The following is a 25795-nucleotide window of genomic DNA, read 5'->3' as shown; positions in this document are numbered from 1 at the left end:
CAGGGAAGCTGCCAGCCAGCATCCATCGTGTCCAAAGAGCCCAGAACCCACTTCGGGCCTGCCCCAGAGGGCTCTGCCCTGGCTTTCAGTCCCCCCCCCCGACCACTCGGCCTCAGATCTGGCCTCCACACAGAAGCCCCCTTCCTGCCCTGCTACAGCGTCCGAGAGCCTACAGTGGCTGATGGCCCCCCATCTCCCACAGGGGATGGCCAAGCTCTTGGGTCTGGCATTCAAGGCCTTACCTGGCTCTCCACTCCTTCACTATACCTGCCTTTGACTTTGTGGTCCAGCCCCAGTGCTGGGAGCTCCTAGTGCCGTCACCCCGCACACCCCCATCTGTCCCTCCTAATTACCAGCTACTCACCTGGCTGCCTGCTCAATCCTTTGGGTCCATCTTTCAAGGCCCAGCTCAGACACCACTCCTCCAGGATGCCTTCCTGCTTGCCCTCAATACAGAGCCTTTTCTCCTTCTTTTTATGCTTATTTTTTAACTACAAGTATACAGAGGACAGTATAAGCCAGCGTATGCTCTCTGCCCAAAGGAATCCGTGGGCGTATCTTCACGTGTGCGCTGATCGCCTTTTGAAGAAGTGAAACGTACGTGCAGAAGTAGGTGTGCACAGGTCCCCCCCCTCCGCCCCCCCCCCAATTATCACCCGTTTTTGCACGTTTACCGAACGTCAGCAACCACGCAGCCCTGTGGTGGTGGCTGTACGTGAATGGCGTCGGGCGCTGCGTACCACTTCCGGGTTCACCCGGGGTGGGTCTCCGCGCTCTGCGGTGACTCGTGTACACCCGGCTTATCGCTCTGGCCGCCGGGAGCCGAGATCGTCCTCCCACGTGGGGACGCGGGAGTGGATCCGGCCCTGCCCGAGGGGCGGTCCAGCCTCCCCGAGGCCGGTGTGCCTGCAACATCGGTGTCCCGGGCGCGCGGCCCCGGGGGCTTGTCCAGAGGGAGGGGAGCCGCAGACCCGGCTCCAGCCCCTCCCGCCCCGCCTCGTCTCCCGCTGCCTTGGTCCTTGCCGCACGTTTGTGGCTGGAGCGGCCACGGGAGGAGCGCGCGCCAGCAGCTCCGGGCCAGGTGGCGCGCGCTTGTCGCCACCCTGGCGATGGCGATGTGCGTGCGGCGGGGGAGCAGGGGCTCCCAGGATGCGGCGGCAGCAGCAACAGGTGTGCGCTTCCCTGGGCTTTCACACGAACCCCGAGGGGCCCCTGATGGCCCTGCGTGCCCGGGCTTGGGGTTAGTGGGAGCCGGGTGGGGGCCCGGGCCAGGCGGGGGTGGTGGGGGCCGGGCTGAGCGGGACCACACCGCTGCGCGCCGAGTGAGCTCACGTCCCTTCCCGCAGCTGTCAAGGCGGCAGCCGGGTTTCATCTGTGAGCCATAAACTGGCTTCGCACGAAAGAAAAGCCGTGCTTACGGTATATTAATATTTATTGGCACTTACTGAGGTTGGAGCTCTCCGAGGAGGGAAGCGGAATCAGTTCAAGGAGCCACACAGCCGCTCCCTCGAGGGACGTGGAGCAAGGCCACCTTCCCTGGGTCTGTTCGGTGGTGCTGGGGGGGCCCGGGGCTGCTGACCCGCCTTCCTCCCCCCAGCTCGGGGCAAGCGGGAGCCGGGGAGGGGGGCGTGGGGTGCGGGAGCCCTGGCTCCGGTCAGCTCAGCTCTGTCCCAGGCGCTCGAGAGGCCTGAGAAGCAGGGCCATGCCCTTCCCTGCGTCGCCCCCTCCCAGACGAGGTTAGTGGAGGTCACAGAGGCCACGCCCGGGGAGGCGAGTCCCTCCGGGCACCCCTGCTCCCATGTCCACAGTGCTGGCCAGCGCCCAGCCACCAAGGGGCTGCCGGCTGTGGAGAGGCCCAGGCACGTCCCCGGGGGCCCAGCAAACCCGCCCCCTCTGGGCCTGTTACCTCATATGGAACCCATACGGTCAGTGGGAGGGACAGGCATGCACTTACGGAAACACAAGTCTTCTCTACGATGTGGCCTCATTCCGTGAGGCCACTGTTCCTGTGATGAAGTCGGAGGTCCTTCCGCTCTGGCCACTGACCACGCCTCGGGCACACGGCACCCCTCCCCCCACCCTGGCCAGGGCTCACGCTGGCTCTCCCTCCCCCTCCCTGTCCAGCCCGTCCCTGAAAGAGGCCTGGGGGAGGGGCTCGCTGTGACCCATGCCCGCCCCCTGCACCAAGGGAGAGGAAAGAGGAGGTCTGGATATGACCGAGTCCCCCTGACTCGAGGGCTGTCCTGGGGGCCGTGGCCTGGGCAGGAGAGGCAGACGCCCACCGAGGCCCTGTGCGCAGCGGCGGCTTCCCCCTGCCCTGCTGGCGGCCGTGCGGAAGGCGCACATCTACCGCGGACGGTGCCTGGGTGCCGTGGGAGCTAGGACGGCCGCTCTCCCCATTGTTGAGCGTTCGGGGCTGACCTTCAGGGTCAGGTGGGCCGGAAGCTGGAGGGCAGGGCAGCTGGTGGCTCGAGGCCCTGCATGCGCGATGTCCTGTCCAGTCCCGGAGGCCGGCCGGCCCTCGTGACCGGCTTTTTGTGTGCTTCAGGCACACGTCCACGTGGCCTTCGCGGGGCCGCCTCCGCCCCTGGGTTCCTGGGAGGACAGCTCCGCGAGGCCGGGGGTCGTTCCTGGCCCAGGGACTGGAACCAGGCCCGAGGTCACCGAGTGCATGGGCGTGGAGAGCGGGCACAGGCAGGGGTGAAGCTGGCCGCCTGTGGGGGAGGCGGACGGCAGCCCCGCCTTGTAGTGGACTCGGGGGGCCGAGTGCCCCCGGCCCTGGCAGCCCCCCGCGGCCTTCCTGCTTTGAGGACGGCTGTGAGACACCGTCACCGAGCTCCTGCTCCGGCCGGGACCTGGGCTGGACGCCACCCTGAGGGGCCTGCAGCCCTGTGCCCCCCTGCCCTGCCGAAGGTGCTGTCCCGTCCCGCAGGGGGGCAGGGATGTGCAGGCCGGTTCTGGTCCGGCGGCTCAGAGGCTGGGATGGGAGCAGCCGCCGTGAGGACGGGTCACTGACCCAGATGCCAGCCAGGTGCCCGGTGGGTGCCCTGGGACGTTTGCTGAACGAACAAGGGAGAGAAGGGGGTCACCGTGGGCGCAGGGCATCTGGCGCTGCCCGGAGGTCCAGGGAGGCCCTTGGCCACCAGAGTCCAAGAGCAGCAAGTCAGGACGAAAGCACCTCCTCCCAGCAGGGGCGTGGCCCCGTGGCTCATCCTGGGATGCGACGAGGCTTCCCCAGGTTTGACCAGCAGGAAGGGGGCCACTCCAGGCTGGTACCTGGCCAGGCTGATGCCACAAGTCCCCCATTCGGAACACGCTGGCCGGGTCGGACCCCCATGGTGCCCCCCCCGCCCCCGTCCCACCCGTGCTCCGAGCAGCAGAACCGGTCCTGCCGCAGATGAGGGGACTGGGCACCGAGAGCGGGGGCCGGGGGGCACGCAGCTGGTGTCAGAGCCAGCCTGTCTCCAGGCAGCACTGGCACCTGACGCGTGCTCCCCGCTGCGTCTGAGCTTCGGTTTCCGGGCGCTGCCCAGGGACCCCACCGGTGCAGGAAGAATGTGAAGTTATCTTTGACTTTTATGGCCCCTTTTTTCCCTATTAAGATGCTTAGAGCTGTAAATGTGGTCATAAGGAGCTCATTTATCTTGGCTGAAGTGCGGCTATAAACTATCGGGTGCTGGGGACAGAGCCGCTGAGATGATTGTTTCTGCTGGTGCCGATAAATTCCGACGTGGAGCAGAAAGGTCAGCCCCTGCCAGATAAAACGCCTTTTCAGCCTGTTAATTAGAGCTTTATAAGGACATGGAAGAACGCACTCTGGGGGCAGAATTTAGAAAAGGAGCCAATAGAAGGGGCTTGGAGGGTGCCCGGAAGCCCGGCTCGTGCAGACGGGGAGCTCGTGCAGACGGGGAGCTCGTGCAGACGGGGAGCGGGCAGTGGCGGAGGGGACTCTGGTGTCCTGGAGGGAAACCAGCGCTCCCAGAAGCGGGCGGTGCGGGGACCCCGCTCAGCAGCCCTGTTTCCACCAAACTTCTAAAAAGCCCGGGACTTCAGGCTTTGACCCGGGAATGGTCCCGTCTTTGGGTCTCCTCCCGATGCCCGGGCACAGGGGGACCCTGACACCGTGGGAGATGCTCCTTAAAGCGCAGTCTGGCACCCCGGGCAGCCCTGGGCGGAGCCAGCAGGGGAAGGCTGTTGGTTTGCCCGCAGGCGTCCCGGCAGGTAGTTTCCTGGTAACTGAGCTGGACAGCAGCTCAGCCCTCCCGCCTCCCACCCGCCCTGACCTCGGGGCTTCTGCCTCCAGCAACTTCCATCCCTGTTTTCTCTCTGGGTCCCTCCCCGTCCTCCCCCGATGATGGTGAATTGTAAGGCACGCGGACAGAAGTCCGCCAGCACAGGAGAGAGAGACCCAAGGGCTGACCAGGAATGAGGGCTTAGAACCCACCAGGCGCAGGACAGAGAGGAGACCTGTGCAGGACAGAGGCGCATGCGCTGAGGTCGGCGCCCAGAGGGCCGAGTGGCTGGAGCTCAGGCGCTCCCCCGGAACAGACACACAGGGCAGCCCCCCACCTGTACACAGAGCGCTCGAGACGCACCGAGACTGGAAAACCACGCGGAGGGCGGACGCCCCTCGTCTGGAAGGGCTGCCCAGCCCCAGCCCCCCCCCAAAGGCTGGCGGCACCCAGGGGCTCATCTGGGGACGTTTTAGCCGGAAGGGAATTCCCAGGAGACGTAGGTTGGCAGCTGTGATCTCTGGCTGTAGGCATCGGGCGTGCGTTTCCCCAGCGGCCGCGCGGCCCTAGGCTCTTCTGGTCGGCTCCCGTCTACGTGGGTGTCCCTGCCCCCAGGGGACCGTACAGCTGCGTCCACTGATGACACCGGGTGCCCGTGGGGGTCTCCGATGCAGATCCTGCTAGAGGGACAGGGTGGCTTCCTCTCTGCTTGTGGTCACCAGGTTGGCAGAACCCCCAGAAGCTTGTTAATCAGATGGGGTCCGTGGCTGCCTCCACCTGTGCACGCCTGGGGGGGCCGAGGGGGGAGGGGCAGGCCCCACGGTGATGCCGATCGCCCGCAGGGCTGGGCCGGGCAGGCAGAGCCTTCTACATTCATCCCGTGGCAGCAGGCAGGACAGACTCTTAACCGGTGGGCGTGGGCAGCGCTGTGGGTACTGGGAGCGCGGCTCCCCAAGAGAGAGGCCCCCCAGGACCTAGGACGGCGTCATGGACGGAGATGCTTCCTCGAGGAGAGTGCGCGTGTTTTTCACGCAGTCGGCGTTGCACGTTCGGCCCTGTTCCCACCAGCGTCCACGGTGGACTTCCGTTAGACGGCTTGAAGGACCTGAGCCCACTGGGGGTGGGTGACCTCTTCCAGAGGAGGAGGAGCCGGCCCTCCATCAGGAGAGGCCGGGCTGGGGCTTGAGGGCCCGAGCCTCTCCGCTGTGTCACCTGGGGACAGATGCAGGCAGCCCGGGAATCAAGACGGCGAGCGCATCCTTCCCTCCAGGGAAGTTTCCCGGGGGCTTTCCCCTCCTCCCGTCCCCCCTCGGCCCCTAACCGCTGGCCTGCTTCTTAGTTTGGAGATTAGTTTGCTCTTTCTGGAATCCTACGTGAGTGGCATCATACAAGATGTCCTCCTTTTTGGGGGCCGGGCTCCTTCATTCAGCCGACGCTGGGAGGCTCGTCCCGGCCGCGTGTGTGAGTTGCTCATTCTTCTGACCGCCGAGCGCTCCGCTGGGTGGGACGGCACTGGCTGTTGGGCTGTGGGCCTGGGGCACTTGGGCCGTTCCCAAAAGGGACTTCGGGAAGTCCCGGGTCGGGGCACCGCTGTGTCCTCGCGTGGGGTGAGGGCTAGCAGTGTCTCTGGAGCTTAGCGAATCCCACGGAGTTCATAAGGCGCCACCCTCCGGACCTGACGCTCTTCCCAGGGCCCCCGCCTCCTAACACTCGCACGTCGAGAGCCTGGGCTCCAACACTGATTGTAGGGGACACACACATTCAGGCCACGGCGGATGCGGTCTTGCTCCATCTTCCGTGGCAGTGAGAGAGAGACGGAGGGAGAGAGAGGGCCGGGCCCGTCCTGCGTCCTCTCTGGAGGCCCCCCACCCCATCCTGAGGGCCGCACCCCCATGACCCCATCGCCTCTCAGGCCTCCGTGTCCGCACACCCTCACCCTGGCCTCAGCGTTTCAGTGTACGAATCTGGGGGGCACACAGACATCCCGTCCACAGCAGTAAATGTGTGTTTAACCGTTTGAGAAGCGGGCACTGTCTTCCGCGGCTCCTGTGCCGTGGCGCGTGGCCAGGAGCCGTGGGTCAGCAGCTCTCCGTCATCCCCACCTCTCGGTCTGGTCCGTCTTCTCAAAGGTAGTCCCCGAGGAGGGGTGCCTCGCTGTGGCTGTGATTAGCACTTCCCGAATGACTGACGCCGTGTAGCATCTTCTCGGGGGCTCACCCGGCATCCACGCGTCTTTGGTGAAGTATCTGTTCAGATCTTGTGTGTGTTGTTTGCCTTGCGTTGTTTTCTCATTAGTGCATTTTGAGAGTTCTTTTTTTGTTGTTGCAATTTTTTTTTAATGTTTAATTTTGAGAGAGAGACAGAGTGAGTAGGGGAGGGGCAGAGAGAGAAGGTGACACAGACTCCGAAGCAGGCTCTGGGCTCCAAGCTGTCAGCACAGAGCCTGACGTGGGGCTCGAACCCACGAACCACGAGATCATGACCGGAGTTGAAGTCGGACGCTTAACTGACTGAGCCCCCCAGGCGCCCCAAGAGTTCTTTCGTATGGTCTGGATGCCAGTATTTCACCAGCTGACTTGTAAGTGTGTTTTCCCGGTCTGAGGGCTTTTTACTCTCTTTACACGTAAGTTTCTGGAGCTTTTAAATTCTTTTTGTAGCCCGGTGTACTGATTCACTCTCATCAGATCGTGCTTTCGGTGTTAAACATGAGACTCTGCCTAACGGAGGGTCCCAAAGATTTTTCTCCTGTGGCTTTTTTTTTTTTTCTAGGTGTTTCATAGTTCTAGGCTTTACATTCAGGCTCTGATTCATTTTGTTGTTTTTAAAATATTGTGTAAGGTATGGATTAAAGTTAATTTTTGCTGGTTTTTAGTACACGGGTATCCATATAAAACACCTTAATTTTAAAAAAGAAAGTTGGGGGGCGCCTGGGTGGCTCAGTGGGTTAAGCGTCTTGACACTTGGCTCAAGTCGTAATCCCAGGGCTGTGGGGTCGAGCCCCATGCCTGGCTCTGCGCCGACAGCTGGGAGCTGTTGGGGATTCTCTCTCCTCTCTCTCTCCCTCTGCCCCCCCTCCCCCCCATAGGTAAACATTAAAAAAAAAGCTGAGGTGCCTCAGGACTAATTATTTGCAGGGCAATGCCATCCTTTTTCTCGCTCTCGTTTCCGGAATTTCTTGGGTGATGAAAAATTACTCTTGTGATTTTAAACCCCTAACGAAGGAAGGGAGGGGTGCGTTTGCTGCCTCCAGGGCGCCGCCCCTGCTTGGCCGCCTGCCAGGGCTGCGCACCTGCCCGGTGGCCTCGTGGTCTCAGCGGGTCCCCGCATCCCCCCTCAGCACCCCCCCAGAGGGGGTCCCCGCTTAGCGCCCCCTCCTGTCTTGCAGGCTTTGGGAACCATCACTCCAGTGCCTGTCACGGGTCCTCAGGTCAGCTCCTTGCAGAGGTTGGCCGGACAAGGGGCTGCCGTGCTACCTCAGGTAAGCGGCTCGCAGGTGGGCCCCGGGGGTGTCTGTCCCTCCCCGGCCCCTCCGGCGTGAGGACCTGCTCGGGCAGGTCCCTTCCCCCTCCTGCCCTTCCTGCCGTGAGAGAAGGAGACAGACGTTCCGACTGGACCCAGTGTGGACGATGAGGAATTGCAGAATCAGTTTAGTGGGTTGTGACCAGGATTTTTTTAAGGGAGTCAGCTAGGCCGGACCAGAACAGGGCCAGCGTATCGAGATGCACCAAAGGCCTGTTTCTTGAATAACTTGTCTCTGGGTCGTGCACTGGGTCATGAGGTCACGGAGATTTTGGTCGTGGTTAAAACGGCACGGGAAGCTCTGCCCAAGATGGTTCATTCAGGGGGGCCGCAAGGTGCACGGCTGGAGGTCAGGCCGCGGCGTCCTTGCCGGGGCTCCACACTTCGGACAGGTCTCCTGGCCTCCTAACCCTCCTAGACCGAGCCTCCTGTCCTGCAGAGGGGCTGCTGAGGGGGGCTCCTTGGTGGCCTGGGGAGGAATCAGATGGCACAGGGCCGTCCTCATACAGAGCTTAAGCGGTGCCCAGCCGTGTTGAGCGAGTGCTGTGGGGGCCGTGCCCGCCAGGGCCCCTCGGCCACAGAAGTGAGGACAGCTCGTGCCCGTCCCAGGGCTACGGGGCCGGACAGCTGCCCTTGCTCAGGATGGTGAAGGAGGCTCTGTCCTCTGTCCCCGAGCGCCCACCTGTGCTGACCCCAACAGGGCGGGGAAGGGAGAGAGCGTGGGGGCAGGAAGGCCCGCAGAGGTCCCTGCGGGTAGGGGGGAGGCCAGCCTGGGTCTGCACACATCTCCACGTGGCACCGGCTGCAAGTCACAAGCTCTGGGGCCCCCGAGTGTGTGTTCTCGGGGCTGGAGGCCTACGTGTTTGGGCCCAGTCAGAGCCCGGCCCTGCAGCCTGGGCACGCTTGCCCCCATTCGGAGTTGGGGTCATGTGGTGTCAGGTGGCCAGTGTGGACCAGAGCCCGCAGCCAAACCGGGGTGACCTGGGAGGAACCGGCAGCACAGACCGCCTCCCTTGACCTGAACCAGATGTCGAGGCTGGGAGCGCCCCTCTCCCCGCCCACCCAGTGTGCCGCGCCCCCCCCCCAGAGGACAGCAGTCCGAAAGCTGCCCCAAGGTGGGCGAGGACCGCAAGGAATCTTCCCCAGGTTCCCGCCTGCGGTGTTGGTGTTCGTGCTCGGCTCCTGTCCTGACCCCGAGTGCCAAGGACAGAGCAGGACAGGATCACACAAGTGGGCGACTCCCCTGATGGTGGGGGGCCGTTGCAGGGGGCGGGGAGGGCAGGGCGCTGGAACTGAGGCCCCACCCCCTGGGGACCCTGGCGAGGAGCAGGCAGACGAGGTGCCAGCTTGACCTAGGGGCACCTGCTTCAGGTCACAGGGCCCTGGGGGGCCACCCTGCACCCCTGCCTCCACGAGGGGTGGGTGGGGCCAGCGCGATGCAGGCTGTGGAAGTCCTGGCTGCAAGTCCCGCTGCCCTAACGACGACAGCTAGAGCCTTGTTTATCTCCTTGGGGGAGTCCCTCCCCAGGCCTCGATTTGCTCATCTGTAGAATAGGCCAGCATCCCTACTTCACAGGGGGGCCCAGATAAGGTGAGACAGGGCAGGTCGTCTTCCGTCTCCTTGTCCCTGAGGCGCTAGGACAGATGTCACGGGGGGGGGTGTGAGGCTCAGTTCCAGTCGCAGGGGTGCCGGTGACAGCTGACAGTCGGGATGCACACGTTGCACATCCTCCCCACCCCCAGAGCACGGATGACGTGCGTGCCCAACACCACACAGGTCCCCGAGGGGCAGGGCCGGCCCGAACCACGTCGTGGCTGCGGCATCTGCTTCCACTCCTGGTGCGGGCCTCGCGGAATGCCACGTGCCGCCCGTGGCTCACAGCGCTGTGGCTTTCACAGGGAGCGCAGCGGCGGCCCCCTCCCTGGTTATGAAGCAGACTGAGTGGGGCCAGGAGCCCCCAGTTGGCCCTTCCCAGTCCCCGCCCCAGTGACAGCGCTGTGTGCACTTCTGACGTCCAGGGAGCTCCCTGCTTTGCGGCTGGACACAGGGGCCGCCTGACTGGCCCACGTGCAGCCTGCCCGTCACCCTCCTTCTCTCACCGTTTTGAGTGGAGCTGGAAGGGGCTTGGGTCCAGAGCTGAGCCCCGTGGCCTCTCCACCGCTGTCACCTCACCTCTAACACGGGAGGCGTCTGAGCCCAGCCACGTCCATGTCCGGGCTCCTCCCTTCCCGAGTCCCGGCTCTGTTCGGGACCGCGCCTGTGGTCACCCCGCCTGCCTGGGTGTCTGTCCGACCACGCCACTGTCCTCCCCTCCCTCCCCAGGTTAGGCCAAAGACTCTGATTCCAGACAGCCTCCCCGTCACCCCAGGCCGGGACCGGCCACCCAAGCAACCCCCCACGTTCCAGAAGGCCACCGTGGTCAGTATCAAGAACCCCAGCCCAGCCCTCCCCACCGCCAACAACACCGTGAGCCATGAGCCGACGCCCAGCAGCCAGCCCCAGGCCCCCGCCGCATCCTCGGCCGTCGCCTCCCCCCTGAGCGGCGCCGGGGTGGCCTACGCCATCATCTCCACCGCCCCCAGCAGTGCCGCCGTGTCTGTGGTCAGCGACAGCATCAAGGTCCAGCCCGTCCTCATCAGCGCCGACAAGAAGGTGGGTGTGCACCTCCCGCGTGTGCGGAGCGAGAGAGTGGATGGCGGAATGAGCCCGTGAATGAGTGGGGTGTAAAGAGAGGAGCGAATCAGCAGTCCCGCGAGTGTGTCAGAGCTCCAGTGCTCGGGGGACGAAGGGGTGACAGGCGAGCGAGGCAGTTCTAGAAGGGACGGCGGCACGGAGGGATGAAGGGGAGCGAATCCGCACGTGAACGGTGTGGAGGTGGGTGGGCGTGTGACCGAGAGACTACGTGGCCGAATGAATGAGTATCGGTGGGAAAAGAACGCCTAGTCGATGAATGAATGACTTCATTCAGCGGGATGATGAATTAAGCAGCACGGTATGTGTCCGCAAGAGGCCAAAGCTGGCGGTGGGTCTCCAGCCGGTGCAGTTGGGTCGTCGAGGACCTTCGGGGGTGCCAGGTGCCTGGAGGAAAACCTGTGAGTTCTTGCCAAGATTTGAAACTGAAACTCACATCCCCTTTCTTCCCCCTCAGAGCTCCTTGGCGATTGTGAGGCTTGAGGCCCTTGGGGCTGCGTGAAAGGCATCCCTTCTTCTCTGGGGCCTCTTTTCCTCCGTTCCCAGCTCAGGATCTTCCCAAAGGCCCCTCTCTTGTTCATGGCCAGCATCCCTCCTAATTCCCAGCCTGAGAGCTGGTGCTCCGCTTCCCTGCTCCTGTACCTTAGTGCACACACTGTACTTCTGGGAGCGCTGTGCTTCTGAGCCCTGCCCGCCCCCCCAGGACGGCAGCCCCGGGGCGTCTCCGCTATGACAAGCCACAGTCAGATGGCCGGACGCGCCCCTCAGGACCACGCCCAGTCCCGAGGGGGAGCTCAGCAGAGTTTGTGGGATGAGTGCCCTTTTCACTGCAAACTCACCAGCATTTTGTCCTGCCATTTTAAACACTTTTATGCTATTTAATTGCTGGGAACAGATGCTTGCTGTTCAAAGTTGAATTCCTTTGGTTATTATGAAGCTTGAATGTTTCCCCTGTACTTTTCAAGAATTCCATCTCCTTCAACGTGACTTGCTTGAGGGTATTTTTTGCCCTGTTTTCTGCTGGGGATCTGAATGGTTTTCTTACCATGAATATAAAGAGGGGCATTTTTTTGTCCCATCAAGAGAATTCTGGGGTTTTAAAATTGTGATACAAAGGGGAACAAAGAGCCTTTCCTCAAGCAAGCGGAAAAACGGAATGCGCTCTCTCTTCCTGCTCGGGAGCTCTGAATTCACAAGACAGGCACGTTCTCTGTGGGAAAGTACGAGGTCAGGTCCTTCCTGGCTGGGACCAGACCCTGGCTGGCTGCTCCTGGTGAATTCCTTCCCTCGGATCCGTGCGAGATAATGATTCTTTGCCAGTTCCCTGTCCAAAAAATTAATAAAGTATTTGAGCCACAGATGGAGGGAGAGACCGGGCTGCATAAATCCCTTTCTGACCTTCCAGCCTCAGATCCTTCGATCAAACCAAATGATTTCCCTGAACCCCGATGAGAGCTGGCTGACGTGGGGCTGCTCTGGGCGATAGTGAGCCCAGTCTGGAGTCCACGTCCCCCTTCTCCGCCCCCAGCCCACGGAGGCCAGATGTGAGAGCCTCAGACACAGTGACTTAGGGGCCCAAGGCGCATGGGGAAGAGTGGGCGATGCAGACAGACAGACCCCTGAGGACCTCAGGCGGCAAATCGGAACCCTCTTGGGCTCAGTTTACCTGCGTTTGAGGTGGGGGTAAAGGAACTCACCTTTCTGAGTCTTCACTGCCCGAATCTTTACCACCTCTTTGGAGTTAGGAGGTGAGGCTCAGAGAAGTCGAGTGAGCACCCTGAGGCCACCCCTCTGTGTCCTGGTAGCGCAGGGCTGAACCCAGGGCCTTCCGGCTCCTAAATCAGGCCGCCCTCATGCAGACCCTCCCCAAAGTGAGAAGGGCGTGTCCAGGGCGAGGGGGGCGGGTGGCAGGCGCCCCGGGGCCGCAGAGCTCAGTGCAGGCCTCCTCTTTCTGCTGTGATTCCGCCTCCTGAGGCCCCTCTCCCTCCCCAGCTCCCCCTCCCTGCCTCACCCCTCCGCCACATCTTCTAGGTCATCATCATCCAACCTCAAGTGCAGACGCAGCCCGAGAGCACGGCGGAGTCGCGGCCGCCCACGGAGGAGCCATCTCAGGGAGCTCAGGCCACCAAAAAGAAGAAGGAAGACCGGCCCCCGAGCCAGGAGAACCCCGAGGTAGGGGAGCAGGGCACAGCCGCCCTGGGCACTCCTGGGTGGGCCTTGGCAAGGGTGACTGAGGGGCAGAGGTTAGCAAGGATCAGGGTGACTGGTGGCAGAGCGCGCCTGCGTCTCCATCTGTAACGCGGGTGGGGAGTCTCCCTTCCCGGCAGCCTAGCTGGGAAATCCCGTGGGTCGGGGTCTGCTCGGTCCAGGGGACATAGGGCTGGTCCGGGCGGCTCGCGTGGCCCCTCGTGGGCAGAGCAGGACCCCGGACGCCTCCCAACCAAGTCAGCTGCAGCCAAGGCTGGCCGGGGGATGCAGATGTCTCCCGAAAGTTCCTGTAGAACTTTCCAGAAATGGCGCATTAGTGCCTCCTCCCCTGCCTCCACCTGAGGGAGGAGGGACGACTGGCATCCTGACCCATGGCTGACACAGAGCCGCCCGCACCCTGGAGGTAGACAGCGGCTCATTCAGGGTCATTCTTTGTTAACTTTTAGGGACAGCAGGTGACCGTTCTTGTGTTACTGTTTGTATCCTCAGCCATCCTGGGCCCCCCTTTGGGCCCTTTCCCATGCAGCTGCCCTCACCTGGCCCCTTCTTCTCCCCTACTTGTCTGTCTTATGAGATTGACTTCAGACATCCTCTCCTCCAGGCAGCCTTCCCTGACCACCTCACCTCAGTGAGCAGAAGAGGTCCCTCTGGGATCCTACGGCTCCTTATGATTTTTTTTTAATAATTCATTGCCAAGTAGGCTAACATACAGTGTACACAGTGTGCCCTTGGTTTTGGGGATAGATTCCCATGACTCATCACTTACGTACAACACCAAGTGCTCGTCCCAACAAGTGCCCCCCTCGTCACCCATTTCCCACCCCCCCATCAACCCTGTTCTCTGTATTTAAGAGACTCGTTTTTATGTTTTATTTATTTCCGAGAGAGAGAGAGAGACAGAGCATGAGGGTCAGGGGAGGGTCAGAGAGAGAGGGAGACACAGAATCTGAAGCAGCTCCAGGCTCTGAGCTGTCAGCACAGAGCCCGACGCGGGGCTCAAACCCACGAACCGGGAGATGATGACCTGAGCCGAAGTCGGACGCTTAACCGACTGAGCCACCCAGGCGCCGGCTTTTGACTCCTTGAGGACCCTCCACACTGTTTTCCAGAGCGGCTGCACCAGTTTGCATTCCCGCCAGCAGTGCAGGAGGGTCCCCTCCCTCCACGTCCTCGCCAACATCCGTTGTTTCCTGAGCCCTTGTGATTCTTTTTTATCCACGCGCCGTCGTTGTCAAACGCAGTCAGTCTTCCTTCCATTCATTCATTCATTCACTTGCTCTTCAGACGTGTCTTGGAGTTTGCTCTGTGCTGAGGGTATGGACGCTGAGATAGGGCAGGGGGAGCCCTGGCCCTGGGGGAACTCAGTCCTCCAGGCGCGGCCACCGGGGCTTCAGCTTGGGTTAAAAAATGTCCTGTCGGGGCGCCTGGGGGGTTCAGTCGGTTGAGCAGCCGACTTTGACTCAGGTCATGATCTCACGGTTCATGAGTTCGAGCCCCGCGTCAGGCTCTGTGCTGACAGCTCAGAGCCTGGAACCTGCTTCAGATTCTGTGTCTCCCCCTCTCTCTCTGCCCCTCCCCCACTCATGCTCTGTCTCTCTCAAAAATAAACAAACATTAAAAAAGGTCAAGTCAAGTGTCATCAGAGAATGAACATTCAGAACCGTGGGAGGTGCAGGGAGGAGAGGGCATGTTTCCACGCAGAAGGACTGGGAAGGCTTTGCAGAGGAGGGTGGGGAGGGGCAGGAGGGACGGCGTGTTTGTGGAGGCCACAGAGGGGACGTACAGGAAAGCCGGTGGGTAGCGCGTCTGCGTGAGAAACTCGAAACTCGGGATCGGAGAGACGCTGGAGCCTGATCCTGGGAAGCCGGCTGCCATGGTGGACGTTCGTTCCTTGGGTAGTAGGGAGCCATGGAGTGACTTCGTTATGGACCCTTGACGTGTCCAGAAAGCCCACTGGCTTTTTGGGAGTACCTTCGATTTGGAGTCGACCACGCGCTGAGGCCGAGGTGGAAGCAGGTGTCTGTCTTCTGTGGGCCCCGGGCCTCATTTGTTCAGGAGACACCCGGTTCTGTCCCTCAGTGCCGTGTGTGCCGTGAGCCCCGGGCTGGCCTCCGCCCGCACCCCTGCGCCCTCCCACGGGGACCCGTAGCCTCTCGGAGGTTTTCTGGGCGGCTTCTCTGTGTTCTCTCAAAGTAGATCTCAGCCGGGTTATTGTGCATTTATACAATTAGTATAATTACATTTAACCACATAATTAGTGTAAATACGTGTAATGACTTAAATAGAACTTGCAATTACAAAATGTCCTGGTGTAAAAATCCTTATTAAACTTTTTTTTTTTTTTTTTTTTTAACAAGGGGTCTGGGAGCTGTTGGGTGGTGTGGATGGGGGGCTTGGTGGCGCCCGTTGAACCTGGTCACGAAAAGCCCAAGTCAAGAGCACTTGAGGCCGGGCAGCAGCTGCCCCAGAAACCTCACCGAAGTTGCTGGCCGGCCCCAGGGCTGCCGGCGTGACCGGAGGCCCCCGGGGCCCCTCCAGTGAGCCGGGGGCCCCCGCAGCCCGTGGAAGAGAAGTTGGGTTCACCAGCACCCGGGGTGACCCAAGGTCTCTCCCCTCGCCCCTGTTCAGGACACGGCTGTGGCCTTTTCTGTGCCCCCCATCATCCTGGCCTCAGGCAGCGTCTGACGGACACTGGCGTGGCCAGAGCAGCACATGGGCTGCGCCAGAGCAGGGGTCCCAGCCCCGAACGAGCCCTGACTGTGGCCGCCTCTCCGGCTGAGACCTGTGCACACGGATGCCCCTCCCCCCACGCCGTCCGGTGGCCGCCGTCCCCTTCCTGCCCCTGGACGGGCTCCTCCCCATCTGTCCTCCCAGCAGTAGAAGCATCTTTCTAAACCACAGAAATAACCAACCAACCCCCCCCCCCCCCCCCCCTTCTTGAAATCAGTCCAGGGCGGCTCAAGGTTCTGACCGGGAGGTGGCCCCCTGCGACAGCACATAGAATGTAGGAGTGTACGCCGGGCAGAGTTCACAGGGAGACAGCCCAGGGCCCGCCGACTCCCCGAGGGGGTGAATGGGTGCCTCTGGTTTAGGGTTACGGTGAACAGATAGGGAAGCCGCGCCATCCCAGGGACAGGACCTCAAGGAACAGCCCGTACACACCGCGTGCAGTATGTAAATGAGGCTCGGCTCCTCCTGGGCGGAGACGTCAGTATTCTAATGAGGTGCCTGTGAGCCCCATCATTCCGGGTCACTCTGCGTCCGCGCAGGCGCCGGGGGGGGGCAGCTTAAGAGTCCTGGCGGCCTGGGGGCGCCTGGGTGGCTTAGTCGGTTGAGCGTCCGACTTTCGCTTGGGTCATGATCTCGCGGTTTGTGGGTTCGAGCCCCGCGTCGGGCTCTGTGCTGACTGCCAGCTCGGAGCCTGGAGCCTGTTTCAGTCTGTGGCTCCCTCTCTCTCTGACCCTCCCCTGCTCACGCTGTCTCTCTCTCTCTCTCCTAGAAATAAATAAAAATATTTAAAAAAAAAAAAAAAAAGAGTCCTGGCGGCCTGGGCCCGGGCCCGTCAGGACTGTGGCCTCACCTGAGGGCTGGTTCCGGGTTTCACTTCCCTGCGCTTAGGAGCTAAGCCGGGAAGACGAGCTTCCGGACAAATGTGAGACATTTGCGGGACTAGCAGGTGGGCAGTAAAGGTGGGGGCCTGGGGACTGGCTGGTGAAGGAAGAGACAACACAGGCCGCCGTGCTGTATCCCAGGAGCCCAAGCAGCGAGCAGGACCCCAGGGCCACCGGGGCAGCGGTGAGGGCAGCTCACACCAGGCAGCATGGGTCCCACAAGCTCTTCTAGAAGGAAAGGAGCCCACCTGCGCCGGAGGCCACAGCCAGCTGGGGAGGGGGAGGGAGGGGGAGGGAGGGGGGGGGGGGGGGGGGGGGGGAGGGGCGAGCAGCGGGCGGGAGGCAGAGAAAAACGGAAACAGAGAGGAGTTGTGCCCGGGATGAGTGGCGGCGGGAACGACGCAGCCCGCGTGTGGAGCGTGAATTTATCCACGATGGGCCTGTGTTTGTTCAGGAGCCTCAGGCAGGTTTGTTTCCTTAAAAAAGGGACTAACAGCCCCTTTTCCAAATAAGTAAGGACCCATGAAGCACAAAACCTCGTGAAACATAAAACGGGATCAGGTAAACGGAAAAATTGTTTGGAACCTTGGTAATGAGAAACATGCTGATTGGTTGAAATTAAAAATCTTACTGGACGGGGGCGCCTGGGGGTGGCTCAGCCTGCTAAGTGTCCGAGTCTTGATTTCGGCTCGGGGCATGATCTCACGGTTCGTGGGCTCCAGCCCCGGATCAGGCTCTGCGTGGACAGTGTGGAGCCTGCTTGAGATTCTCCGTCCCCCTCTCTCTCCCTGCCCCTCCCCTGCTTCCAAGTATTTACACACACTCTCTCTCTCTCTCAAAAGAAATGAATAAACTTTATAAAAAAACTTACTAGACAGGATGAGCGGGGATAATCAGTGCTTTGGAAGATGCCACCACAGCTGTAGCGCAGATGCAAATAAGGACGTGCGGGCGCCGGGGGCTCAGTCAGTTGGGCGTCCTGCTCCAGCTCAGGTCAGGATCTCACGGTTCGTGGGTTCGAGCCCCACGTCTGGCTCTGTGCTGACAGCTCAGGGCCTGGAGCTGCTTCTGATTCTGTGTCTCTCTCGCTCTCTGCCCCTCCCCTGCTCGTGCTCTGTCTGTCTCTTTCTTTCTCTCTCTCAAAAATAGACATTTAAAAAAAAAGGAATCCTTACGAAAACCAGCCCAGAGGACGTGACAGATGTGAGTGGAGGCTTTGGGGGGCGGTAGCCGAATTATGGAGCAAGTAGATGAAGTGACAGTTTGCGTGGCCCCCACGGTGATGGGGGTTGTAGTGGGGGGGCATCTGGCTCCCGTTTCCTGTCCTCAAGTGACTGGGCTTGAGTGACCTTCTGTGGAGGAAGGGAGGTGGGAAGGGGGAGGCCGCGTAGGGGCCAGGAGGCGGAGCTTGGTGTCCGCAGCGGTGGTGTTCACCCAGACTGCTCTTCCCCGGGGGGGGGGGCGTGCAGTGAGGGGCCCCTAGAGTCCTCGCCACCATACAGCCTGGGCTGCTGTCGCTGAATGTGCCGGAGGCCACAGCTCCTTTTCTAGCAGCTCCACGGCCACGTTAATCATTTTGTGAGTCTCGGGTTCACGTGAGCCCACAGCTTCCAGAATAAAGTTTACAGGCCCTACTTTTCATGGGGTGGTAGTGCTTCATGGTTTTCTAAATATAATTGGGGGGGTCCGTCTGGTAGGCGTCCAGTGCTTGGTCTCAGCTCAGGTCACGGTTTATGAGATCGAGCCCCACATCGGGCTCTGCGCTGACAGTGTGGAGCCTGCTTGGGGTTCCCTCTCTCTCTCTCTCTCTCTCTCTCTCTCTCTCTCTCGGCCCCTTCCCTGCTCACGTGTCCGCTCGCTCTCTCATTCTCTCTCAATAAATAAGCTTTAAAAAAAGTTTTAAGTCTATAATTCAAGAAAAGTTTACTGAAATCAAAGAAGACTTAGGTACACATTACGTGCACTGGGCCTTTGGTACCAGGCACCGGGGCAGATGAACATGTGCATGATGAGAGAGTGGCCCACACGGCCACACAACCCGGCCAGGTCCCTGCTGGGTCTGGAGGGCGTCCAGGCAAAAGCAGTCACGTCACTGTGGAGGGAAAGCCGGCCTCTGGCTTTGCCGCACCGCATGCAGGATAGAGTAATACCAGAGCCGAGGGTGTTGTGTCCCGCCAAGCTGGCCTTCAAACTGGAAGCCTCCATCCACGTAGAAGGTCTTAGTGTTTTCTTAGTGTTTCTTTATTTTTGAGAGAGCGAGAGCAAGAGCGAGCGGGGGAGGGGCAGAGAGAGGGAGACCGAGGATCTGAAGCAGCCTCTGCGTTGTCAGCTGGGAGCCCGATGCAGGGCTCGAACTCACGAACCGTGAGATCGTGACCTCAGCCGAAATCAAGAGTCGGATGCTTAACTGACTGAGCCACCTGGGCACCCCTACCCACGTAGAAGATTTTAAATCTGCTAAGAACTCCGGAGATTCCGTTCCGTGTGCCTGGCTCAACGCCCACCGGCCCACAGGAGATCCAGGGTCCCTCTGGCACCAGCCCTCGGGCGGGCGGCTCCGATGCTGAGCCACGGGGTGAAAGGAAACAAGATAAGCATGTCAGATCGCATGGAAACAGTGCGTTCTCCGATCACGTACAAGTGCTTCACCTCAGTAACATCCAGGCAGGAGCGTGAGAGAAGGTGGAGGCAGAGGAGTCTGTGTAGCAGCTGAGCCTTCAGTGAATCAGAGAATGTTGTGTAAAGCTGACTGACTGAGGGGGAGAACTATTTTTTAACGGCCTAGAAGTAAGAAATGGAAAGGAAGAGTAAACAGTCACGATTGGAAATGTTGAAGAAACCCAAGAGAATCAATAATAAAAAAACAAATCTGCAGACAGAATTTGCCGCAGCAGCGGGGTTGAGCATTAAACGTAAAGCATCGGTAATTGTCACAGAAGGAGCAGCCTGTTAGAGGCTTACAGATAACCGTATTTACGGTAGCTACAAAAAGACTAAATACCTAGGGACAAATTCATTGACAGCCGTCAAAACCCACTGGCGGGTAAGTTTAAAACCCCCGGAGACGGAAGAACAGAGAGACAGGCACACCGTGGTTTTGTTAAGGAAAATTGTGTATCACAGAGCTGTCATTATGCCCTGTGTTAATTTCTCATCTTGACATCATCCTGGTAAATCTACCAAGGGGCTCCCTCCTTCTCCTTCATGGCTTGTACATTTCACAGGGAAAATCGAGCAGGAGGAGCCAGAGAGCCTTGAACACGAAGAGCTCAGGGAAAGGGCTTCTGATCCTGGCAGAACACTCTGGAAGCCTGGCGGTGCCGCGGGAGCTCGCGAACAGATAGGAATCGACGGGGGGCACAGAAGGAGACCGCATGTCGGCGTGATAATTTAGTGTATGATCGTAGTGGCGCCTTAAACCAGCGAGAAGTGGAAAGGTGGAATTTTCAGTAAGCGGCACTGGAAAAATTGGATTGAAAGGAATCTGCATTTCATACCATATACGCCAGGATACGTTCCCAGTGGATCCAAAGTGAGGGGCACCCAGCCGACTCGGTCGGTACAGCATGCGACTCTTGATCTCGGGGTTGTGAGTTCAAGCCCCACGCTGGGTGTGGAGCCTACTTTTAAAACATCACAGGGGCCGCCTGGGTGGCTCAGTCAGTCAGGCGCCTGGCTCTTGATCTCGGCTCAGGTCATGATCTCACGGTTCATGAGTTTGAGCCCTGTGCTGGGCTCTGTGCTGACGGGGTGGAGCCTGCTTGGGATTCTCTGTCTCTGTCTGCCTCTCTCTCTGCCCCTCCCCTGCTCATGGGGGCGTGCGCTCTGTCTCTCAAACTTAAAAACATCATAATTAAATAAATGTAAACAATGAAATTATAATACTAAAATAAAACATAAGCAACTTGATTTATAACCTCAGAGTCTGTAGCTAAGATTCAAAAACCGAAATGCTGCAAAAGGAAAGACTGGTAAATTCTACTACGAGGTTTTTTAGTCTGCGTGGCCAAAAGCCACTGGGGAGCATAAGTCCCAGCTTCTTAAGTGTGAGCAGTGCCCGGCCACTGCCTTCCAACGAGGACCGTGTGGACGGGGAAACACAGGGATTTTCAGTGGAAAAGCACTGAAGCCTTCGCACTGCGGTACGTACGTCACGTTGATGACACGTAGCCCACGTACGGTGGGCTAGAGGCACACTCCCCTCTGTGGTCTTCCTCCCCCAACCCATGACCCAGTGTAACCACGAGAAAACCATCGGGCAAATCCTCACGGAGGGGCATCCCACGAAACAGCTGACCAGCCCACGCTCAAAACTGTCCGGGTCATCAAAAACAAGGAAACCCTGAGAAATCTGGCACGGCCCAGAGGAGCTAAGGAGAGACAGGCCAGCTAAATGCAACGTGAGATCCTGTACGGCATCCTGGGACCGAGAGTGGACCCATGGGTAGAGACTCAGGACCCCCCGAAACAGATCAGTCAGCCCCATAAGCAGGTGCTCAGCGAACGGTGGTCCAATGAATGAAAAGACGTGGAAGATCGTGTTAACGCCTCTCTGTTTCTCTCTCGTAGAAAATCGCCTTCATGGTGGCTCTAGGCCTGGTCACAACGGAGCACTTGGAAGGTAAGGACCACACGGTGACAGGCTGGGCTGGGACCAGCCCGCGGCCATGGGGTGACAGGTGATGGCCGGGGGGTGACAGGTGACGGCCGGGGGGCTGGCGGTGCCTGTGAGCGAGCCCCCCTTCCCCCCTTTGCAGAACTGAGGCACCTGTTAGCAATGCTTTGCTGATTGACTCTTGATTGTTATTGAGATTTTTACAAATAGCCCTCCTTGGGGCGCCTGGGTGGCTCAGTAGGTTAAGCGGTTTAACAGCTGACTTTGGCTCAGGTCATGATCTCAGGGTTCGTGGGTTCCAGCCCTGCGTCGGGCTCTCTGCTGACAGCACAGAGGCCACTTCGGATCCTCTGTCTCTTTCTTTCTCTGCCCCTCCCCACCTCTCAAAAATAATAAATTAAAAAAAACCCAATTAATAAATAGCCCTCCTTGTAAAAACTCTCCCCGTGCCCATGATACCCTAAATATGTATTTATTTGGACCCTGTCTTCTCCCACGGAGGGTCTGAGGTGCCTTACGGGCAACGCGTGAAGGTCACCACAAAGGTTTGAAAGGAAAAATTGGGTCTAAGAGATGAGTCAGGAAAGCATGTCAGAACAGCGTCACACAGAGAAACAGGTCACGGGCTCCGTCTGGCAGAGCAAAAGGAATTGGGGGTGGGGGGCCGTGGAAGGTGCCACGCCGGGCTTTCCCAGAAGGATTCCTGTGTGAGGCTTGGTGTAGACAGAGGCTGCCTGAGCGATAGGTGTGCCTGGTCCGCCCAGGCCAGAGCCTGGACCACGGGCGTCCCAAGCGAGGCCGCCCCAGGCTGGATGATGGCACACGGGGACGGTGGGTACCTGCCGCCCTCCAGCCCGAAGCCAGCAGCTCTGTCTACCTCGGAGCGAGCCGTGCAGGGGCCGCTCTGGGGCAGGGGTGCTGGGCAGGAGGGGACGGGGCCGCCCAGGGCTTACAGCAGAGGAGGTCAGGGCTCCCAGGACAGGAGGGATGTGGTGACCGCTGTGTCTGTGCCTTTCCAGAAATCCAGAGCAAGCGCCAAGAGCGGAAGCGGAGAAGCACAGCGAATCCTGCCTACAGCGGCCTCTTGGAGACCGAGGTGAGGCCCCGAGGTGATGACAATCAGTAATGTTCTTCTTCACCTTCTGAGTCCGGAATCAGCTGGGAAGCAGACGCGGGGGACCCAGATGTCTTTGTTTGCCTCGCCCAGGCTGCTCTGGGAGTGTGGCTTAGAGCAGGGGACGGCGGGCCGCCAGGACTTCCCGCCGGCGATCAGGCACTGGGGACACACGCCCGCAGCCCGCCCTGGGGTGGAAGCAGTGTCCTTAGGGCCCTGAGGTCCAGAGCTTGGGGCGGCTCTCTGAAGCAGCGCCGTGTCCCCAGGGGCCAGCGCCTGGCACCTTCCAGACTTGAGCTGTCCCTGGCGGAGAGCAGCAAGGCTCTGCGCGGCCTGCAGGAGGGATCGAGGAGCTGACCCAGGGTGTAGCTCAGTCTGGCCCGTTCGTCCTGCGTCTGTATCTTGTGACCAGAGGACGGGGGGCTCTGGCCCTGCCACTGCCCTGTCCCGGACCCCCCTGCCCCCCCATGCCATCCCGCCACTTCCTTTGCTCCCATCTTCCCCTGCTCCTGCCCCGAGGACCCGCCCGAAGTGCCCCTTCTTCTGCCCAGGCACTTCCCCCTTGCCTCCCTGAGCAGGCTCGTCCCCGAGACTGGGGGTCCCAAGCACTGCGCCCCTTTTGTAAGGACGCCTCTGCGCTGCCCCCTGGCCTGTGCGCGAGGAGACGCCGCGCTGCCCCCCGTGCGGTCAGGGCCCCGTTCCCTTTGCTGGGCCACCCATGCAGCCGTCCCTGCTCTGTGGGCGGACGGGGCCAGAGATGAGCCGGTTGACAAATCAAGGGCCGCCTCACGGCCGTGACCCGTGAGCATTTGTGGCCCTGCCACGGGGGCCTCTCCCTGGGCTCTGAGCACAGCCCGGCCACGGCGAGCGAGGTGGGTGTCAGGTCAGTCGTCCGTCCTTGCTGCCACAGCAGAGCCACCCCAAGCCAAGGGCTGAACAGCCTGTGGTTGGAGCCGCCTTTTGGAACATGCCGGAAGCCTCCATGTGTACTGATTGTTTGGTGCCAGGGAGCGCTCTACCCAGGGTTCCTGGGCCACTGGCCGCGAAGTGAGGTTGAGGGAGCCAGGCCGTCACAGCCCCCCCCCCCCCCCCCCCCGCCCCAGAACCAGCTGAGAAGGAAGGTGCGGGAGGCAGACAGGTGGGGACCAGGTGCCGGCTTGTCACTGATCTGCCCCCATTCGGGGTCTCGGACTCATCCCTCCTGAGCGAGGATGCCGGCCCGCCCCTCCCCTGCCCCGCAGCCCCTGTGTCCATCCCTGTTTCTGCCTCTGGAGCCCTGGTGGGGAGCCTATCCCGGGGACGCCCTGACGAGGGCTCCGTGTGAGATGGTTCTTCTTTTGTTTTCTCCCCTCCCCCCGCAGAGGAAACGGCTGGCATCCAACTATCTCAACACACCCCTGTTCCTCGCAGCGAGAGGTAGGTGCCTGCAGGGCGGGGCTTCTCCTGCCGCCACTTCTGGGGGGGGGGGGGCCGGTGGGCTCCGGAGGCTTTGGTGACTCTCGGCTCCTGGCCTGTGTGGGGCTGGTTTCCGGTGGACGGTGCGTCCCAGCGCCACGCCACGGCCCCCTGCGCCCGGTCGTCTCCCCAGGCGAGTAGCCGGGGCTCCGAGCTGGGATGAGGGTGCGAGGGCTGGACGCGACGGCGCTGTGTAGACTGTCGCGTGCTCCGTGCACACACAGGCTGAGCTTCCCACTGGACAGTGTCGTCTGCGGGCAGTTCTGACCCAGAAACCAGAAGGAAAACCACCGTTTGTGATCACAGAATAGAAGGAGAGTGGGTGGTTATGGATAAAAAACATAAGAAAAGAAGAAAACAGGTCACTTTGAGAGGTTCCCTCCCCTGGGCAGCTCACTGCCTGTCCCTGGTGGGTCCCGGCCAAGACCGGGGCAGAGACCCTCACTCCGGTCACGTCCCGGGTGAGGACCCCTCCCCCGCCCCCCGCACACTGGGCCTCGTGGCCTCCAGTCCTGGTCGGCGCTCCTCCAATGCCCACTAACGTGTTCTCCGCCCTTCCTCCCTGTGCCAGCCACTGAGGATCCCTGCTGGAAGGTACGTGCCCCCTGCTGTCAGGCCTGGGCGGGGCGGGGCATGCGTCCAGGGTCCGGGTGTGGGTGCCCCTGGCAGGCGGGAGCCAGGCTCTGTCCTCGATGCCCAGAGCTTTGCAACAGTACCCAGGCCATCGTGCCTGGCACAGCTGGGCGTCGCCGCAGACAGGCTCGGCCCGCAGCGTTCAAGCATGAGCTCTCCGAGGATGCAGGGACCCCCGGAGCCAGGACGGCCCCGTGGAGGCAGCTGACGCGGGGGCTGGGTGGAGCGGGTCCCCTCTGGTGCTCGCTGCACACCTCCCGAGGGGTTAGACTCAGAAACCCCCGGGGTCTCCGCCCTCGTGGCTGCGATCCTGTGGCCCCGTGGGACCCCGGTTCCTGTCACACCCTGCTTCCCGGGACACAGGCTGGTCGTGACCTCATCTGTGGGCCCGGCCTCAGAATTTATTCAGTGGTTTGCTTTTTTCTATAAGTTTTGGATCTCATTCTAAAAGAAGTTTCTAGTCCCTAAATGCCTAGGATACCCAAGCCACTCAGCAGCAGCAGGTGATGGGTACACACCCCGATGATTCTGTGCCTTTTGCTACCAGAACCCCATCCCGGATCAGGGCTGGTGTCTGCTGTGCCCAATCAGCGGGACGCAGGAGATGCCTGGAGTCCGAGCCGTGCCTCTGTAGACCCCAGAGTCCTGGAGGGGCCTTGCCTTCGAGGCAGGGGACCCCGACGCTGGCCCTGCTTGTCTCCAGCCCACTGAGCGGCCTCAGCTGCATGGCTCACCTTCCCTGGGCTCTTGGTCTGCAGTGAGGGGGTGGTGGCGGGTCTCCAGGGTCTCATCCCGGTCCGCTACCCCCTCCCCTGGGGACGGTTGGGCTCCAGTGTCCTCGTGACCTGGGTCGTTCCAGATGGGAGCCCTCTGGTCCCTTGCAGCTCTCAGGTTAGAAGATGCTGCCGACACGCAGGTAGACAGACGTCACTTGCAGGGAGAAGGGTTGCTAGCAGGTGCTGGGAGACTCTTCAGACTTTGCAGGTCACGGGAAGCACGGGGTTTTGAAAAGCTCCTCTCTTGGTTAGGACTGTGTGCAGGGCAGCAGGCTGGCTAGAAAGATAGTGAGCCCCCTGTCTCTGCAGGTGTGTAAGTAGAGGCTGAACGACCAAAGGGTGACGACTCCAGAAGGGACATTGGAAGTTCCTTTGTCCCAAGGGAAGGGGAGGCCCCCCCTGTATCGGGCTCCTGCATGGATAGTGCTTGGGGCATCCTATCCTGTTGAGTCTTCCCAGCGACCTGGGGGGCAGGTATCGCCAGACCCCGTTACGGAGGCGGAAACAGAGGAGCACAATAACCCACGCGGGATGCTCGGGGCGGGGCAGGTTCTGGGGCCTGGAGAGCATAGTGAATTCGTGCCACCCGAGGCCGAGCGCGCAGGCAGACAGCGTGGGGGGAAGTGTAGCAAGCACTGGCCTGGCCCCCAGGGACATGGGGTACAGCGCGACCCTGGGGGACTGTTTCCCAAGCAGCGGCAGGCCCTCCTGCCCCGCCGTCCACACTTGGGGACCAGGTCTCAGCCAGATGAACCCGGACGCAGGGCCACACCCCGCCCGACTCTAACCCCCAGGGGACACGGCCCGGGCGATGCCCTCCAGTCCCTTGTCAGGCTCCTCCCCCTCCCCCTCCTCCTCCCCCTCCCGGGTCCCAGGCCTATCCCTCCTCCTCCCCCTCCTCCTCCCCCCCCAGGTCCAGGCCTATCCCTCCTCCTCCCCC

General features: G+C 60.9%; 1 protein-coding gene across 1 annotated transcript in view; it reads left to right on the top strand.

The window, feature by feature from the left end:
* PHF21B (PHD finger protein 21B) overlaps positions 1-25795 on the top strand; it is an 88833-nt gene that overhangs the window by 58229 nt on the left and 4809 nt on the right. The window contains exons 3-9 of the mRNA XM_039235589.1: positions 7618-7710; positions 10075-10404; positions 12475-12615; positions 20832-20883; positions 21897-21973; positions 23353-23407; positions 24018-24040. Of these exons, the coding sequence (XP_039091520.1) occupies positions 7618-7710; positions 10075-10404; positions 12475-12615; positions 20832-20883; positions 21897-21973; positions 23353-23407; positions 24018-24040 (771 nt within the window). The remainder of the gene's footprint in view (positions 1-7617; positions 7711-10074; positions 10405-12474; positions 12616-20831; positions 20884-21896; positions 21974-23352; positions 23408-24017; positions 24041-25795) is intronic.

This window comes from Hyaena hyaena, unplaced genomic scaffold (genome assembly GCF_003009895.1).
Source record: "Hyaena hyaena isolate Hyena2069 unplaced genomic scaffold, ASM300989v1 scaffold_4, whole genome shotgun sequence".
In the NCBI taxonomy this organism is placed as follows: domain Eukaryota; kingdom Metazoa; phylum Chordata; class Mammalia; order Carnivora; family Hyaenidae; genus Hyaena; species Hyaena hyaena.
This window is presented reverse-complemented; position numbering and strand designations above follow the sequence as displayed.